The sequence below is a fragment of the Calliphora vicina genome, chromosome 5 (assembly GCF_958450345.1).
Source record: "Calliphora vicina chromosome 5, idCalVici1.1, whole genome shotgun sequence".
Lineage (NCBI taxonomy): Eukaryota > Metazoa > Arthropoda > Insecta > Diptera > Calliphoridae > Calliphora > Calliphora vicina.
Window position 1 is genome coordinate 85,895,747 of NC_088784.1, and position 21,224 is coordinate 85,916,970.

At 32.1% G+C, this 21,224-nt stretch overlaps 1 protein-coding gene across 2 annotated transcripts in view; it reads left to right on the forward strand.

Annotated features, from left to right (window-relative positions):
- SLO2 (slowpoke 2) overlaps positions 1–21,224 on the forward strand; it is a 232,739-nt gene that overhangs the window by 167,812 nt on the left and 43,703 nt on the right. For both annotated transcript variants that reach the window (XM_065513504.1, XM_065513503.1), the window contains exons 14-15: positions 13,280–13,642; positions 13,735–13,885. In XM_065513504.1, coding sequence (XP_065369576.1) covers positions 13,280–13,642; positions 13,735–13,885 — 514 coding nt within the window. The remainder of the gene's footprint in view (positions 1–13,279; positions 13,643–13,734; positions 13,886–21,224) is intronic.

The following is a 21,224-nucleotide window of genomic DNA, read 5'->3' on the forward strand; positions in this document are numbered from 1 at the left end:
ATAGAAAATTTATTCTCTTATGAGAGAGTCATATTTTCTATAGAAAATTTACTCTCTGATGATATAGAGTCATATTTTCTATAGAAAATTTACTCTCTGATGAGATAGAGTCATATTTTCTATAGAAAATTAACTCTCTACTTAATGCAAGAGATTCATAAATTTTATAGAAATTTTACTGTTTCATGCAAGAGAGTCAAATTTTGTATAAAAAATTTACTCTCTAATGACAGAGAGTCATATTTTCTATAGAATATTTACTCTCTTATGACAGAGAGTCATATTTTCTATAGAAAATTTACTCTCTTATGACAGAGAGTCATATTATCTATAGAAAATTTACTATTTCATGCAAGAGATTCATAATTTTTATAGACAATTAACTGTTTCATACAAGAGAGTCATATTTTCTATAGAAAATTTACTCTCATATGACAGAAGTCATATTTTCTATAGAAAATTTACTATTTCATGCTTTAATCTGTAATTTTCTATAGAAAATTTACTCTCTTATGCTTGAAAGTGAAATTTTCTATAGAATAGTTAATCTTTCATTCAAGAGAAAAATATTTTCTATAATAAATGTTCTTTTATTACAGGAAGTCATATTTTCTATAGAAAATTTATTCTCTTATGAGAGAGTCATATTTTCTATAGAAAATTAACTCTCATATGAGATAGAGTCATATTTTACTCTCTTATGACAGAAAGTCATATTATCTATAGAAAATTTACTATTTCATGCAAGAGATTCATAATTTTTATAGACAATTAACTGTTTCATGCAAGAGAGTTACATTTTCTATAGAAAATTTACTCTCTAATGACAGAAGGTCATATTTTCTATAAAATATTTACCCTCTTAGGACAGAGAGTCATTATTTCTATAGAAAATTTACTCTCTAATGATAAAGAGTCATTGTTTCTATAGAAAATTTACTCTCTCATGACAGAGAGTCATATTTTCTATAGATAATTTACTCACTTATGATAGAGAGTCACATTTTCTATAGAAAATGTTCACTCTTATGACAGAAAGTCATATTTTCTATAGAAAATTCACTCTCTCATGCTTTAATCTGAAATTTTCTATAGAAAATTTACTCTCTTATGCTTAAAAGTGAAATTTTCTATAGAATAGTTAATCTTTCATTCAAGAGAGAAATATTTTCTATAATAAATGTTGTTCTCTTATTCAAGAGAGTTTTATATTCTATAATAAATGTTCTATCTTATACAATAGAGTCATATTTTCTATAAATGTACTTTCATATAAAAAATTTACGCTCATTTGCAAGAATGTCTTTTTTTCTATAGAAATATTCTCTGTCTTATGCAAGACAGTAATATTTTCTATAGAAAATTTACTCTCTTATGTTAAAAATGTCATATTTTCTATAGAAAATTTGTCTCTATTATGTAAGAGAGCCATATTTGCTATACAAATTTGGTCTCTTTTATTAACAGACACATTTGGCTTTCTTAATACATTTACATATTTGGACTCGACATTTGCATTACACATACATACATTATTTAATTAAAATATTAATTTCACCAGAAATTCCACACTTTAAATTGAAATCAATTTTCATAGGAAATTTTTAATTTATTTAAATTAATTTATGTATATTAATTTTCAAATTTTTTATGAAATTTATAAGATTTTTCTTATCATATTAAATATAATTAATTAAACTTTTGAAAACGTTTTTAAATTAAATTTTAAATAATTAAATTTAAAGAGAAACTATTAAATAGAAATTGAGGGTGTACAGGTACCTCAATTTGGTACCACATTAAGCACATACATATTCTTGAGATCGCTCCGAAGACCTCAAATAACTTACGAACATGAATATACATCATAATATCGGTTATGATTCTAAGAATTTTGCTACTACTTAGTGACGCCCATCTAAAAAGTTTCGGTTTGTTGGACATTAAGCTAAATAACAGACTCGGTTCTGAAAAAAAAGATTTAAATCTCGGACTATAATGATTTTCATAATTTTAAAAAAATCAAAAAATTCACTGGTGCTTACTCATTTTTGATGCTGTTTGTATAATGATTTTAGTTCTATTTTTTTCATTATTTTAAATAACACGTTAATGGTTTTTTTATTATAAAACTTCATCGTTCTCTTATTTAAAATGTGTGTAAATGTATTTTTACGCTACAGTGCTGACAGTAACAGAATCGCATTAAAATGACACTCTAATGATAATTTTAATGCATAATAATATTAAATAAAAAACGCGCATCTGAATATTAAATACTTAGGAATTCTTGTAGTAATAGTAATACAACATACCATAAAATAAATACCTTAACGTTTCATATAGTTTATAGAAAAATGCGATTACTTTTATTCCACGTTTAATAGTATTGATGTCGGTAATAGTGATATTAAAGAGCGTTAAGTGGGTGAATAAGAAAATGCAAAAGTGCATTTTATTTCATTGTGCAGTGATATATTTTTATATACCCTTCATAAATAAACACACCAATTTAAAAATATATATATGCGAGCGATATCATAAACAGACACAAATTAAACACTTAAATTATTACACTTGCTGACAATTCAATATATATAAAGCAGGGATGCCCAAAGCTAAAACTGTATTTATGTTGAAGAGCAAAAGAGAGTTCCACTGAAAGAAAAGTTTAGTGAACTAAATAAAAGATCTCAATATTTTTAAGGCTTTATTTGTTAACAATAATCAAGTCAAGTGAGTTCGATATTAATCATTTTAGGCGAATTTGTAAATATTTTAAAAATTTTTTTTTACTTATTTTATTACGTTGTTGTGATTAAAATCATTTAAAATCTGAAAAACTTGTTGACAGCTTAGCATGTGCATTCGTCGGTGTCTCAGTGACGACTAAACAAAAGAGAATAAGAATATGTGTGTGATTAGCTCGCACAATTGTGCTATGAAATGGGCATCAATGATATAAAGCGTTGTTGTTGCTTATACAATTCTTACAAATAGAAGTCAACAAACATTGATAGTTATTGAGGGCTTTCCTCTATCAGGGTTGCTAATAGCATTTGTGATTACAAACGTTTCCTTTGTGACTAAAAAATGGGAGGATTTTTTCAAACTTTTAGCTTTTATTTTGAAATATTTGTACAATATAATATTATTCAAAGTATTGGACATTGTTAAATATGACCTTTTCCCATTTTTCTGCCAACATATGGATTCCGAAGCAAAAAAACTGCTCATCTTTTGAGGCTAAGACCATTTCCGATACTCTGTTCTGAAGTGAAGCATATTTGAATCAATTGCGTTCGGCACAGTTCATAATAGATAGAACACTTTTGCTCCCACCAAATACAGAGAATTACCTTAGCGCCATGGGTATTTAGCTTTGGTATCGATTCTGCTAGTTGGCCGGCCTGCACATACGATCTCTCACGCTTCGGGTTATCATAATGGATCCAGTTTTCATCACAAGTAATGATTCGGTGCAAAAATTATTTTCTTTAATAGCGTTCAAGCATCACTTTGGACATGCGGCTTCAATTCGTATGGTAGCATTTTTAAATTGCTCTTGCTGAGTTTGACAATACATATTTATTATACATTTCCCCACCTTTATGGCAACATATGAAGTCCGAGCCAAAAGAACTGCTCATCTTTTGAGGCCAAAAACGAATTAAGCCCATATCGAATAATCTGTTACAAAGTGAAGCGTATCCCAGAGAGAGCGTTCTGCATCGATCGAAACAAATATATAGCCGGATGGTATGAACTTTAAGGCGAGTGTGGCAAGACCTTCTAACCACTTCATTCTAAATACCTTTTAACAGGTATTGTAACATGTTACCGCCTGTTGTCATGATGGAATATTGCGGTGTCATGTCTGGCCACATATTCTGGGAGTTTTTCGGCAAATGCTCGCTTCAAATTAGATGGTGTGGCTAGATTTCAGCAGCTCATAATAGAAAGAATCCTTTTGCTCCCACCAGAAACAGCGCATTACATTAGCGCCATGGATATTTGGCTGTGGTGTCGGTTCGGATGGTTCTTCGGGCATCACGTATGATATCGTATGCTTCGGAGTATCGTAATAGATCACATCGGACATGCAAAATCGTCTTTCAAGGTATCTCGACTTAAAATCGTATGTTACCCAATTTGCCTATTTTTCTATGAATCCTTGTGGTCCTAAGTGTTCTTCATGGTCTTCAAACTTTTTTGGCTGGCCTGGGTCCACAAACGTGCGAGAGATGAACGTTGAAACCGATGGAATACATTCACCATAAGCCCTTTTTCAAATTAAAGAAGTAAAGCAAAACTTCCCGCATGTGACGCTTTGTTGGTACAAAATCCGACATTTTCGAAGCAAAAACAAGTAAGAAAGTATGGTCAAGCCCGACCATATAATACCCTACACTATGTAAAAGAGCAAAAACATTTTTCTTTTAAAATTTCAATAATTTATATTTTTGAGTGATTTTCGGAAGTGGACCTTATATGGGGGCTATGACCAATTATGGACCGATCACCATTAAATTAGGTCGTGTGATTTGTGTCTATATTAAAGGTAACTATGTTGAATTTTGTGAGTATACCAACATTTTTAATCGATTTATGCACGTTAAAGTGATTTTCGGAAGCGGGTCTATATGCGAGCTATGACTAATTATGGACCGATAGTAACAAAATTTGGTGATATTTGTATACATATATAAAACTTATTTGGAGCGGAATTTGTGGAGATACATTTATAAATTAAACATTTGTGACCGATAAAATCCAATTTCGGAAGGACATTTATATGGGGGCTAGGTGAAATAATGGACCGACTTCAGCCAGTTTCAATAGGCTTGGTCCGGGCCGAAAAAATAATATGTACCAAATTTGATCGAAACATCTTCAAAATTGCGACCTGTACTCTGCGCACAAGGTTTACATGGACAGCCAGCCGACCAGACGGACGGACGGACATCGTTTAATCGACTCAGAAAATGATTCTACGTCGATCGGTGTACTTTAAGGTGGGTGTTAGACTAATATTTTTGGACGTTACAAACATCTGTACAAACGCATTATACCCTCCCCACTATGGTGGTTGTTATTTGAACTATATTGTTAAATAACTAAGAGCGAATAAATAACGGATATGCATCCTTGAAAATTACATAAAAGTTATTAAAAACAAAAACCGTGTTCAAAAAATTCACCATATATTGTAAATCCCTCATGTTTAAGTCATACCCCCAATAGTTTTTAAGATTCGGCACAGCCGAATATAGAAATGAGTAAAATAATTATAAATTTAGCAAAATGATAAGTCATCTTTTAATTAAAACATATAAATCCATTTTATTTTATCATAAACAACATTTAAATTTAAATGGAGATAACAATATAAAAATTTTAATTTGTTTTACACTTTTAACTAAAACAATTCATTTATAAAGTACCATTTGAAATCTGATTTAATCGTGTTAATAGAAAACAATTGTAATCTGGATTATCTCCCCTTAATATGGTGTGCACAATTTTAACCCCACAAATCTCGTATTTACCAACTTGTTTTCCCTATAATATTTTGGTTTTCTGTTTCTATTTTCATTTTGTAAAATATGTAATTTGTATTAGGTTTTGTTTTGTTTTTACTCATTCCTCATTAAGTTGGTGTGAATGTCAAACCAGACAGTCTGGCAGTTTGTCAGTCGGTTTGAGTTTGGGCGTAAGTGTGGCTGTGTGTTAGAATGCTTAGTGTGTATCATGCATTTATAATTAATAGTATGCATTAAAATTTAGTTAGAACAGCAACAACTACAACAACTGCTACTACTACTACTACTACAACAACAACAATTAACAATAATAATACAACAACAAACATCAATAATACAATCATCAATATCACAACTTCTTCTTCTACCACATCCATCAACAAAAATAATGTGAATAACAATATGGACTGTTTTCCAACAACTACAACTACAACAACAACTACTAATAATAATAATATTAATAATAAAAATTCAACAATATTATTAACGACAACAACAACAACATCACCACCAGTCTCATCATCATTACCAACAGCAACATCTACAACAACAAATGCAACAACAACTACAACAACATCAATTCCAAAATCACCATTATTATCGCACACGTTTCAGGTTCCGGTACCGTCGGTTTGTGTCCGTGTGCCCCATAAAAGTACAAATAGTTATTTTCATTGCGATACAGTTGGCGGTAATACACCTGTCACTGAAAGGCCTCACAATCATCAACTCCATCATCTTAATATTAAATCCTCTTCCGAATGTGATTTTACAACACTATTTGTGCGTGAGTGTGAACACCCAACATTCTCTCTCTCTCTCTTTCTCACTCAAACTTCTTTTACATATAGTATCTGTTCCTCTTTTGTTTTTGTTTTTCTAAAAGTCTCTCTCTCCCTAATTCAAAAATAATAACTGTAAATTGTTATAGAGTAGTGTCAGTCTTACCCTGGTCAAAGAAAAATCTCTTTTCCCTTTTAAAACAAACAAACAAGCACTCGTTTATTCTGTTTTAGTATTTAAGGATAATTTCCAAATAAATATTTCAACAATGAATTTAAACTTTTCATAAATATAAGTTGCTATAAATAAAAAATGAATTTTTGAATCTTTATTCTTGTGAAATTTAAAGTTTTTCAGAATTTCGACATTCGCTTTAGTTTGACATTTATATAGAAAATGGAAGATAGCTGTATTGAGTTATAATTTATTCAAGGACAATTTTTTTGGTACAAAACAGAGACCAATATTTAACCTATTGGCTTAGCGGTTAAAAAGTTATATACCATTGAAATTTAGCAATTTTACTGGTTTAAAAATTAAACTTTGAACCTCGATAATAGACAAACAAAAGCGAATTTAAATTTTTTGAGTAACTTTAAGTTTTGTAGAAACTGTGTAGCAAGTTTTAATAAATTTGGAAAGGGTAAGGTCCGATGCCTTGTCGACAAATTTTGTCAACATTTTCGATAGAAAGTTTTATAACTTTGGAAGGCATAAACTTTATGTTTAAATCATAGATAAATACACATAGATCGGAAACTCTCCTGTCAAAAACCTAATTCAGTTTTCCCACACCTAAGTGGTGAGAAAGTATTAATTAAAAAACCAATGTGAAAACAAAAACAACACTCCACAGTGGGGCAGAATCAAAATTTTTTTGGAAATAAATCTGGCATTTCTATACGGCTGCTGCGATCGGGATAAAATTTGACGAGGGCGTAGCAAAGGAGTATTCGAGTTTAAGTTATAAAAATGCTACAAATGCTCCAGGAACAGCATTATGGGGGCTCAAAGTGTACCCTAATTTTAGCCCCCATAGCGCCTTGTAAAATGTTTATACTTTGGTCCGCTTTTTTAAAAAATATAGGTCGTACTTTTGGACTAAAAGGACTCGATTTTTTTTTGTTATTTGGACAACTAAATTCCTAATAATGTACAAAAGATTTCAGAGCAATATCAATTATGGAACCAAAACTAAACGATTTAAAAATTTTAAAAATATGTAGTAGATTTTTGCTGCTTTTTGGGCGAAAAAGTGACTTAACTCTTTTTTAATTAAAACAAAAAAACTTTCTTTAAGAACATATAACAATTTTATGTTTTTCTAGAAGGTATCTTTACGGAAAACATTTTGGTATGAAAAATATGTCCTATTTTTCAAATGTGTCGCCCCTACGTCCTCCGAAAATTTACCTATTTTTTATCAAAATTTTAAATTTGGGCCACATGTTTTAAATTCTCAAAGCTGAGATCACAAAATGCAAAACAGCTTTGGAAATCTTGATGTGCTCTCTATTTATCCCCAAAGTATTTTCCCAGCCCCAAAGGAAATAAGGACCCTATGGCCAAAGTTGTAAAAAATAACATTTTGGGAATTTTCTCTACAATTTTTAGGAATTACGGGATTTCCTTTCATATTTTGACAATTTTTTTACACTTTGTTATTTAGAATGACAAATTTAAAAACAGATGAAAACTTTATTGAGATTTTATTACAGATTACAATATTTATTGAGTTTCTATAACTAAAATTTGTAGCAAAATTTTAATAGCATTGCAAATATTAGGAGGATTTATTCCGAACTAATTTTTTTGTTTAGATAAGTTCATTTTTCGTCTTACAAAAAAATTTCAACTCAATATCTCAATTAGATTCAAAAATATGCCATTTTTAAAATTCAGTCCTTCAAAAATATTGCACTTTTTCAGAACAGTAAAAATAAAATTTTTCAAAAAAATTTTTATATGTGAAAAAGGTGGAATTTCTGAAAAATTTTGGTATGAATGTTAAGTCTCATCTTTTATCTAATTAAAACCTATATCCCGACGTGGCCATCCTGCTCTCCCTCGTTGCTAGGGGCAAATTTATACAATTACATTAAATTAAAAAAGTGTCTAAAAATAGACATTTGTTAAATTAATTTTAATTAAAAATAGTAAAAAAAATAAAATTAAAATAATAAACATGAGGAATTATTGCCAACATATGTAACTATTTCATAAAACATAAAAACCATGATTTACATGCAAATGCGGGACATCACATATGTTTAAACTTAACTATTCGAAATTTTGAACTTGCTTTTTTTGACCAGATATTTGCATTCAGGGGATCATAATTCCCTAAAAAAGTTATTTTTTTAAAAAACTAAATAAAAATTTTATCTCGGAGCGAAATGGATTAAAAACTTTGTATAAAATTTCATAATATTTTATTCAACAACAAGTCAATGGTTCTGACTAGTTACATTAAATTGTAAAAAAAGTGCAATATTTTTGAAGGACGGATTTTTAAAGTGGCATATTTTTGAATCTAATTGAGATAATGACTTGAAATTTTTTTTGTAAGACCAACAAATTTATAAGACCAACAAACAACGATGACTACGCCATAGTCAAATTTTATCCCGATCGGAACAGCCGTTTAGAAATGCCAGATTTATGTCCAAAAAAAATCGATTCTGCGCCACTGTGCAGAAGTAATCTATTTGTATGAGTTTTTTTCTAGTTTCCGCTCTATGTGTATTTCTCTATGGTTTAATTATATAAAACAATTTGTTTTCTTTGTTATTTTAAATCAAATAGTTTTGGAATTATCCTTAAATATCTAAAATAAACCCTTAAAGCCCCTTAAATGACCACCCCAAACCCCCAACAACCCCCTTAGACCCTGCGTGTGTGTAAATTACAAATAATTAAATATTTTTATTTAATTTTTTTCATTTCCGTTTTTCTTTGTTTTTTAGTTTGTTACAATTGCGTGCATGTAGTAATAATGTAGCTTGCTTTATCGCTTTTGTTTCCAAATCGTTTACAATCATTTGTGTTTGCATATCCGCTGCATTTTTCTGCATGTTTGCTTCCGGTTTCCGTTTGCTCTTTTGTAACCCGTTCATTTCCTTTTTTTTAATAATAAACTATGTCTAAATGATGTAAATGACAAAACACACACGACATACAACACACTAATCCTTAATATTTGTAAATTTTATTCAGTCAGAGCAACCGATTTCTTATATTTAATTTGCATTTGAAATGAAACTTAAAACCTGAAAATATATTAGCAACATGATAATCTTAACGACAATTAAACGTTAAAGTGTTTGCATTGTTTATTTGCGTTAAGCACGTAAAACACACAATTTCTGGTTTAAAAGTAATTTTCTTTTTTTAGATGTAAAAAAAATAATACAATAAAAAATTTCTTAAATGTGGGAATTTGTTAAGGCATTATTAGTACTTAAATACCGCAGTAATTATGTAAAATATATAAAAAAAAATGAGAAAAATACTGCTACTTTGACCGAAATCTCGAAAACATCAAATAAAATGTGCAATCTCTACGATTTTGCTAAAATTGTCAGCATTAGGTTTGTAGTTGAAGAGGAATAATTTCAGACCTCGGAAGATCGGAAATTCAAAAAATGCGAAATATGCGTCACCCTACTGTTCTATTTTCAAATGTTCATATTCTATTTGCCAAATGATTTTTAAAAAAACTTGGATTATTATACCCTACGCTATCAGTGGCAAGGATATATAAGTTTGTCATTCCGTTTGTAATTTCTACATTTTTCATTTGCGACCCCACAAAGTATATATATTCTGGATCGTTATATATAGCTAAAGCCTTGTCCGTAGCCCCGAAATAACTTACATACATAATTCATACATCAATATATCGGGAATTACTATTTAAAATCGACAAAATCGGCCCATAAATGACTGAAAAAACCGGTACAACCTCGATTTTTGCCCTATTTTTGATCTACGTATATCTGGATTATTCATTAATATAGACAATATGGATGTCTAATGATAGATATTTCAAAGTCCATTGCAACGATGTATATAGTAAATTGGACCCACAATGGGTCAAAATCGGGAAAAATATTTTTTAACCCGAATTTTTTTTCATCATAAAATTTGTTTGTCATAAATATTTTAAAAAAAAAAACAAAAAATTTGTTAAAACAATTTAAAAAAAAAAATTATTTAAAAAGATAAAAAAAAATGAATTTTGTTTAAATAAAAATATTTTTAAGTCTAATTAGGTGAATGGCAGGCATATATGATTCGGCATAGCCGAATATAGCTCTCTTACTTGTTTATTCAAAATATGGTTGTTCTAAAATAAATTTTGCTCGACATATTTCAAATAAAGGATCTTCCAATAGGGCCTTCCGAACTTCCGTCAGTTGAAGCTACCTCTGTAGAATTGGTTGTCATTTATTCAGTTTGTTTTGCCAAATCACCATAACCGGATATAGCGTTCAACAACACATGCCCTTGATAAAATTGTTTTATCACAATATGTGTTCAGTTCGGTTAATGTTCCGCTAGCATAGTCGATTTTATGGTCGTCCCATTCATGAGATCCAAGAGCGTCCAATGCATCCCGGAAATGTCACTGTTTGGTTGACAATTTTGGGCTGGCGTCTTCATCGTTTAATATTTCTTTGAGAACATTGTTGGCCAGACCATCACCGTCAACGGCGAGCGCTATTGGTCAACCCACTTCTTTTGGGCTGAATTGGGTGATATAGAAACCAACGAAATGTGGTTTCAACATTGGACATTCTTCACCACCGATTTGAAGACATGGTCATCTCATGTGGAGGTGATGTTAACGGGCCACCTAGATCGAGCGATTTTAGACATTTTCTTGTGGGGTTTTCTTAAGTCGCAGATCAATGCGAATAAACCAACATAACCCATACTATCGGTCGAATTCAGCCTGATACACAATGTCATCGTAAGGTCTTTCAAACAAATAAAGAAATTCGATGATATTTCACACACACATTGTTTAAATTTCAAGATAAGAGGAACTTAATTAAACACCCTTCAATATACATACTTGGGTGGGTCAAAAAGTCCGTGACTTTTTGAATGAAACAGAGGTTTTTGGATACAAAATTATTTTATTTTTCATTAAGTCTCCATTAAGCTCTAGTCTCCATTAAGCTCTATGCACTTTGTCCATAATTTCTGTAATTTTTTTTATCCCTTTCAAAAAAATAAGATTTGTCGATGTCATCAAAATATGTAATTTTGTGAGATGATTTCATCGTTGGAGTCAAATCTCTTTCCGCCGAGACATTTCTTCAGGTTTGGAAATAAGAAATGGTATTTCGGGGCTAAATCCGGAGAGTAGGGTGGAAGAGACATCATTTCGTAGCCGAATTTATGATTTTTTTCCATGAAAACTGAACATTTTTTGGACATTCGATTGTGAATAAAAGCTTTTTCATACCCAAGTTATCATTGAAAATTTAAAGCACTGAGCCATGTGATATGCCTATGGCTTCCATAATCTATCGCATTATCTATATCCGTTCGGCCAACACCATATTGGGATTTTTTCAATTCCTTCGGGTGTAGAGATCTCAACTGGGAGTCCAGAACGTTCGACAACGAAATTCAGTAAACCACTGAAATTGATGGTGCAAAGTTCCCATAGTATTTATCAAGTTTAGCCTTAGTTTGAGTGATGTTTTTTTTCGAACAGTCAAAATTCACTTTTTTAACACATTGACTGCCACGTCGGACACATATGTGTGACACTGAACTATGCGTTTACGCCACGTCGGTCACATATGTCCGACACGACTTTTATTCTCTCTAGCCATGTCAGACAATAGTGCTGGATTTTAAGAATTTTTTCGATGTTGTCTGGAAGTTCCTCATCAAAACTGTGATCTTCACATTCTTCATCACTTTCTGAACTTGTGCTGAGTATTTTTTCTAACTCAGTATCCCATAAAAAAATCCTTTTCGCCATTTCGTAAGACCCTCTTATTTATAAAAAAAAGCTGTTTCTAAGCAGTAAGTATTACTGACAGTAGCCTAAATTCCAATATTGACGTTTTTGAAGAGATTACGCAAAGAAAATGCTGTGGCCCCCAGCATCTTATTTGCTGATAGTGCCTTGGCAGTCAATGTGTTAAAATTTTTCCTCAAGTCACGAGGTAGTCTGCTGTAAATGGCTGTCAAACACAGACAAAATGCAGCAGCTTGTTCAAATTTTGATAGAAATTATCCATAAATCGTATTATAAATAAAAAATTTATTTGCAGATTTTAAAGCTCAAAATAAAATGTTTTTAAGGATCTTAGTTTTAGAGTTTTTTGCGACCACATTTGAGTGTTTGTATGAATTCCTCCTTTGAGAAGAATTAAAGTCAAGCTAGTTGAAAGAATAGGGAGTAGTAAAAATGTTTCTTCCATTTTAATTGATTGGAAAATGAGGCTTAAAATTGGCTGTCAGTCAAGTTGAGATTTTCCTCCCTCTCAAAAATATTTTATTGAACATTATAAAAACTTATTCAAATAAACAATTTTATATACTCCAAGTTCCATTTTCTCAATCTCTGTTTATTTTTTATCGTTACGATATACTGACAGTTTTCCTGGAAAAATTATAGTAATTGGAAATATATCGTTACGAAAACCGATAACCAGATATTAACAAAATGGAGCTAACACTATTACAATACATCCCCTGAAACAAATACAAAGAAACTAACCCCTTTTTAAATATTTTTTTTAATTAAAATTTGTTTATGCATGTTGCTGTGCTTATGTATGTATATTTAATTAACAATAAACAATTAATTCTTTATTTTATTTATTTTTTTTATAATAAACTAAGTTTTATTCATTTAAAACAATTATGTTGAAATTTTTACAAATGTCTGTCTTTCTTTTTTTGAAATTTGAATTTTTCTTTAGCATCAGATAATCCTACATCTGTGATAATCTCGGATTCAAAGCCGAATCTTAAAGATACCGCTGTAACATCGACAAATGCAACGCAAACGCCAGCAGCAACGACAACAACCACTGTCACCAACACTACGACGATACCCTTGAGTTTGGGTGGTGGCAGTGGGGGAAGCGGAGGAGGCGGTGGTGGAGGTACATCAACACTGGGGACTATGGGTAATACGTTGGGTATAAATACGGGTGTGGGTGGTGGAGGTGGTGGCGGTTTAACAGTAGGCTCAAGTTCTTTAACAACTGGAAATCATTTAGAACTACCACAGTCGGGTAATCCCAATTTATTAAGTCCGGATATTTTAAATCAAAGAAGAGGTACATTTTATTTATAAAACTAGAAAATTTAGTTTTAAAATCTGTTTATATAATGATGCTACTGCTTATGCTTTTAATTATAATCCTTGCAGGCAGTCGACGACCTTCCATCTTACCCGTGCCTGATATGTTCACCTCCTCCTCATTTAGTATATCCGGCAATGATGATGGCGATGAGGGTGATGAAAGTGATGATGAAATCGAGGATGATGTACCCTGGCGTTCACCTTCTGAAAAAATTGCGTAAGTTTTTCTTTTTGTTATTTATTTCCAATACCTAAAGTTTGATTTCCAATTTAATTAAGTAATTTTCCCCCCAAATTTCTTATACTTGTATATGAGTATCCTTCCATTTTTTTTTCAAATACTATTTAGCTGTCTGTCCAAAAATCTTTTTTAGCTTTCTAACAATCTTCTTATTAAATCCATTTAAATATATTTTGAAATATAGCTACATATACAATATATATAAACTTTTCAAATTATTTAACTTATCTAAGACTTAATTAAGCTCGAAAAAGCTTTATTTACTTAATATTGAGTAAGAAAAGCGCGCTGTAGCTTTCTTTAAATATTAAAGTAGATGTCATTTAGCTAGCTCATTTAATAACTAAAACATACACTAAAAACATGCTGTTAAAAACTATTTTAATCTGCTGAAAAACAAACGTAATGAATGTAACGAACGAACTTGTAAATATTCGCCGACCATCTCATTCTCTCACATCTAATCATTTTCTAAGGAATTGTTTTTATAATAAAAATTTTTAATAATTCTTTATACAAAGGTGGGTTAAAAAGTCCGCGACTTTTGAAAAAATCACGATATGATGTTGGCCGATCGGAGATTGATAGTGCGACAGATTGTCGAAGATATAGGCATCTCACGTGGCTCAGTGGTTTCAATTTTGAATGATCAATTGGGTACGAGAAAGCTTTTCGCAATATGGCTACAGCTTTTGCTCACAATCGGATGCACAAAAGGGTTTCCATGGCAAAAATCCATGAATTAGGCTACGAAATGCTACCTCTTCCCCAGGAACTATGATGTGGTTTATCGAATTAGAACATCTAAGATATTTTTGATTTGAACTCTTATACTGATGTCAATTTATTTCCAAAATGTTTTATTCTTTCGACAACATCTACCTAACTGATTTTATTTTGCAATACAAAAATAAAAGTATCAACTAATGTGAACTATATTCTGCCCATGTGCCATCCACATTTATACATAACACTAGGGTCCTTGGATAATATTCTGCAGAATCTTTACAACTCGCTGACGTCATTGATGGGCGATAAGCTTTATGTCCTTTTACTTTGCGGTGTTACTGCTGAAATTTGGTCCCTAACTCCATCAAATATTTCCTTTTAACGGGAAATGTGTCCCTAGAGGATAGATTAACAGTTATTACGGTTCGACTATTGTTGAGAGTTCTTGACTTGAAAACACTTTCGGTTGATACATCTGTCGTTGGATTCACAATGGATTCACAGTACGATAACCATGATGTTATGTTCGCCCTTTTGAGATCTCCCTGGTACCTTTGTAGAGCTTCTAATCAAAAGATTTTCTTGTAAGTTTCTTCTATTAAATAGCCTTCTTACTGTCGACCTTTGGTCTCTAAGTTAATTATTCCACCACTTGGACTGTTTCCTTTTACCAGGAAAAGTTTCCGGACAGGACAGTTTCATTTCATTTGTTAAAGTCGTACTTCATCATATGCAGGTCTCATTTTCCTAGCCGTCTCTGCAGGTCTCATTTCTCATAGACAAGACAATAGACAAGATCATAGGCAGACCATAGACTGATTATATACAGACCATATACATACTACAGACATGCCATAGTCAGGCCATCCATGGATAGACCATAGACAAGACCATAGACTGATCATAGATACACCATAGACAGACAACAGAGAGACCATAGTCAGACCACAGACAGACCGATCATAGATAGACAACAGAGAGAACATTATTAGACCATAGACAGAAGGACTATAGACAAGACCATAGACTGACCATAGACAAGATCATAGACTGATCATAGGCAGACCATAGACAGACAACAGAGAAACCATAGTCAGACCATTGATAGACCAAAGACAGACCATAGGCAGACCATAAACAGACCATAGACAGACCATTGACAGACCATAGAAAGACCATAGACTGACCATAGACAGACAACAGAGAGACCATAGTCAGACCATTGATAGACCATAGAAAGACCATAGACAGACCATAGACATACCATAGACTGACCATAGACAAGATCATAGACTGATCATAGGCAGACCATAGACAGACCATAGACAGACCAAAGTCAGACAACAGACAGACCACAGATAGACCTTAGACTGATCAGAGACAGACCATAGACAGACAACAGAGAAACCATAGTCTGACCATTGATAGACCATAGACAGACCATAGTCAGACCATAGAAAGACCATAGACAGACCATAGACAGACTATAGACTGACCATAGACAGACCATAGACAGACCATAGACAGACAACAGAGGGACCATAGTCAGACAATTGATAGACCATAGAAAGACCATAGACAGACCATAGACAGACCATAGACTGACCATAGACTGACCATAGACAAGACCACACACAGAACATAGACTGTCCATAGACATACCATTGAAAGACCATAGACAAACCATAAATAGACCATAGACTGATTATTAGGCTGGGTCGATTTGTATGAACGATCAAAAAGTAAAAAATCGTATAGCAGAAACGCAATCTACGGAAAATTCTAAGAAAGTTTCATCAAGAAACCATAGGTCTAAAATCAAATCCTATCTTGCGACTTTCGTCTTTTATCCAATAAAAAAAACTATTAAAAAAAAAATAATACTGAAATATCATTCGATAAAAGACCAAATGCGCAAGATAGATTTGATTTTAGGAAAACTTCTTAGAATTTTCCGTAGAATGCATTTTTGCTATACGATTTCCGTGAAAAAAATCGACCCACCATACTGATCATAGACAGACCATAGACAAACCATTGACAGACCATGGTCAGCTGTGAACTTCTTCAGCCATCAGATCTCTGAATTCTGTACAGGAGTTTTAAAACATATTACCTTCCTGTTGCAGTCCACCAGATTACAAATCTATTAGTCATTATTGGACGTATTATTGTGATGTACATCCACTTAAGGTTTAGGTTCCTTTTTGCTTCGAAAATCTTGCTATAGCAACCAACCGTATTCCTCTTAGCGCTGTGTTGTATGCTGAACAGCTTCCATGATACATTTTTGCTCCAGAAAAATATCTAAATGTTTCACACTGTCTGGTAGAGAAAGTTCACAAACTTGGTACAAGTTTACAACAATCAGACTTATAATAGAAGAGATCACCCCACCTTGGGGTGTTCTACGTCTATCTTGTTTTGACATCACTCCAGTTCCCAAAACTTGCAGTGATAGCTCACGATTTCTTATTATCAACTTTATGCGATCAGCTAAACTGCATGAGTAGGAACAATGTTTCTAATCATCAAAAAAATAAAATTCAAGTCGAAGTCATTATTGCATTACATTAAAAGCCTGTAGAATAAGGAACAATAAATTCGTGACGATGCTTAAACTTTTCTACTTCTAATTCGCTTCTTTGGAAGTTATTGGTTGGTATAGAGCACCTTCATATCGTATTAAAAATTTACACATCCATCGCAGTTGAACTTAAATATATTAAAAGCTTTGTACTATTAAGAGATTTCCAGATTTGACAACTGTTATGTCAAATTTAGTTGGAAAATTCTTAAATATATAAAGAACATGTTGTTTAATATTCTTTGTGATAACTTTGTAAGAAAACACATACCACACCCAGTTAACTACAATGTAAACAAATTTGTTTAAATACTTTTAATAGTAAAGCTATTCTGTAAAATTATTGAGAAAATCCTTTTATATAAACCTCAATACGGTCTTTGTTGAGTATATTCCCAGTAATATTAGTCTTTGCCATTTTATTCCATAAAAAGAAAAATAAATCTTTTTTCAATTAATTTATTTCACAAAAAATTACACAAACATTAAAATGATTATGGTTGTCCAGACACAAATGCATACAAACTCATAGAAATATTTACATAAATTTACAATTTCATTTAATGAAAATATAAATAAGAAAAAAACAAAAGTACTTAGTCAGCAAAATAAGAATCATAATATTGTAATAATAATAATAAAAATAATGATAAAAAGAAAATTGAACCCAAATGTCCTTTTTGGTTGATGTTTTTAATGATATTCATTTATTTCCATCTCCATTAAATCGAAAATATGAAAACATGAAAATCAAATCGAAAAACTAATAAAACTCAGTTGCTTGGGTGGTCATTTTCCACAATCACGTACGTACTCACTTATTATGAGTTCATCTGAAGATTCCAATTTACGTTGCTCTTGTAGTAACAACAATAGCAACCAAAATATCATACGACCATCGCAATATGCATTTGGTAGTGAGGTCAATGCGTATCCTGGTGCTGCATTCAGTCGACGCTATCAAAAAATGAAAAAGAGTTACAGTTGTGACAGTGATTGCGTGCGCAAAATAAATCACATGCGTCTCAGTCACATCCAAAACAATAACAGTAACAGCAACAGCAATTATACACCTTTAAATGACTGTAGCCAACAGCAACAGACCGACACTTGTTGTTCATCATGTTGTTGTTCAACAACAACTATAGCTCCGGCATCGACCGCCACCACGGCAACATTCACCACTACCATGTCAAGTCACCAGGCAACAACTGCAAATGTCATCAATGCTGCTGCCACCTCTAGCAGTTCAATGTCATCGAAAGCAGCCCGACCCGTTTGGGCTGTCGACTATTTACGGTAAGTTGTCGACAACTTTTACGGCCACTCAAACTCCTACTCAGGAACAACACACAGTGGGGTCGATCGAAAAGAAAAGTGGTAATAAATCTGAATTTACTAAACTACTGCTGCGATTGCAAAATGATTTATGTACGAATCGTAGAGGAGGACATAGGCTTTATGAAAATGAATGTGAAATGTAACCATCCTATTGGAATACAAAGTCTAGTGTGCAAAGGCCTCTACGATTCGTTCATACATATTTAAATTTGCATAAAAAAATTCGATTTATAACCACTGTGCAACAGTTCGTTTGAAATTATGGTTACAGCTGAAATCATATTTCCGCAATGTTTGCTGTTCTCCTGAATTATGAAAGAGTACTAGAATGTCTACGTAAAAGTTGCTTCGATTGAGTTCATGCTTCAAGTTCTGTCTAATGGCAGCCAATAAAAAAATAAAAAAAAAATATTGTTCCAAGTTCGTAATTTGTATTCTTTGAATGCTGTGCTACTGCTACATTTTCACAATTCAGTTGTTGTTGCTGTTTTAAACAAAGATGTTTTACTTTTCTACAGTTGCAAAATCAAAAAAAAAAATTCAAAAAAAAACCATTCATTATTGAATTCATACGTTTGTTTGTTCTTTTACGCCCGCTCGTTGCGTTTGTTCGTTCGCTAGCTCGCTCGTTCGCTCTTTACATTTAATTCATTTACTTAGTAATCTTTAGTTAAATTTTATCCAATTAATATAATAATAAATTATTTATTTGAGTTTTGTTACCATTAATTTGTTAAATTTTGCTAACTTGATTTTTTGTTTAATTTCTATACATTTATATAGCTGCTAGTTTAACTATTTTTTTCAATATTTTGTTTATTTTTTAATGGATAAAGAATAATTTAGAAGTGGGAATAAGGGTTTATATCAGTGGTCGGCACTCATAGCTAACAGCTGCCGAACGCTATCCATTATTCAGATGTACACAACAAGATTGTGAGCGAAACTCCTTCAATTTATTAAAAGGGAAATTAATTGGACATTATGCATCAAAAAGTCAATCAAAATGCCACTTATGTATCATGTTCTGCTTGTGCCGACCACTGGTTTATATTAGGGTGGCTTTAACTTTCCAATTTTGAGATTTTAGCTGCTCACAATGTCTTGTTTTCCCGTCATCTAAAAATCAAATGCTGACAATTTGAGCAACATCGGATTTGAGTTTTTTAGATTTGGGTCAAATTTTTCCAAAAAAAAATTTAAACGATTTTTAAATACTGCTATTTTGACCCAAAACTGGAATCTTCAAATTAATTGTACAAGCTCTAAACGTTATCCGATTTTGCTCAAATGTTCAGCATTTGTTTTTTAGATGACCTAAACCTTGGGAGAATCGAAATATTTGCAAATAAGGGTAGTTCCTTATGCAACATCTAGAGATATTCATCAGCTTATCAATAAAGTATATATTATGGGTCCTTACAAAATTCTTAGTCAGTTTAGCTATGTCCATTTGTCTAAACGTCTATCGGAACGCTCACGTCATAACTTAGTATTTTAAGAAATTTATAGAAATTGGAAGAGATATCCTTTCAGACATTCCTTTGCTAAAGGCGGATTTTCTATGAAATATTATGATTTGCTAAAGAAAACTAATTTCTAACATGATAAACTTTTAAATTACTAGCTTTAATGTGAGATCAAGAATTAGGCAATCCAACAAATAGATCAACATTTTTTAACCTCTACAAAAACCTACGTAAGAGAAAACATGAAGACATGAGTTTATATTCAGACTAAGCACATTTTCAGGTATCGAAAGAACCATTCTTTACTCCATCTGTTCTTCTAACTTAACCCTCTAACTGGCCTATTTTATTTCGAGGTAAAATAATATACCAGGTTATTGTTTGAAAAAAAAATAGAAATACGTTGGAATAAAAACAAACAAAAGCCAAGTGCACATTCCTGTTTATCACAAATTAGAGGTTTAAGGCAAGTTCAGAAATTTGACATTGATAGCGGCCATATTATTGAAGCTACATATGTGGAATTGGCTATCATTTATTCAGTTTGTTTTGGAAAAAAACTCCATGGATGGATATATCGTTGAGCAACACGTGCAAATATTAAAAATGTTTTATTAAAATGTGAATCCGTGCGATTCGTCCATCTTACGCTGAGGCCCATTTCTGGATGAGTGGGTACCTGAACAAGCAAAATTTTCGAATTTGGGAAGAAATCCAAGAACGCCTAATGCGTGTTGAAAAAGTCACTGTTTGGTGTGGATTTTGGACCTTTGAAAACGATGTTGGGAAGGCTATCACCGTCAACTGGGAGCGCTATAGTTCGATTATTATCAACTTATTTTGGCCTGAATTTGATGATATGGTCACCAACGATATGAGGTTTTAACAGGAGGGCGCTACATGCCTCATAGCTCATGCCACATTGGGCATTATGCACGAGCGATTTTCGGATATGGTAATCTCATGTAGAGGCCACCAAGATCGTGCGATTTTATCCCGTTAGACTTTTTTCTTGTGATATACGGAGATGTCCTGGTATATGTCTCTATGTTCTGGGCTCCTTTTCTCACAACTGTAAATGGCTTGCCACACAAAAACTTCATGTGGAATTTTATTTGTTTTTTTTTGTCCGGTATTGTTCTTGACCATTATCTCGAGCCACATAAAAATCTTGACCCGGAAGTTGTGA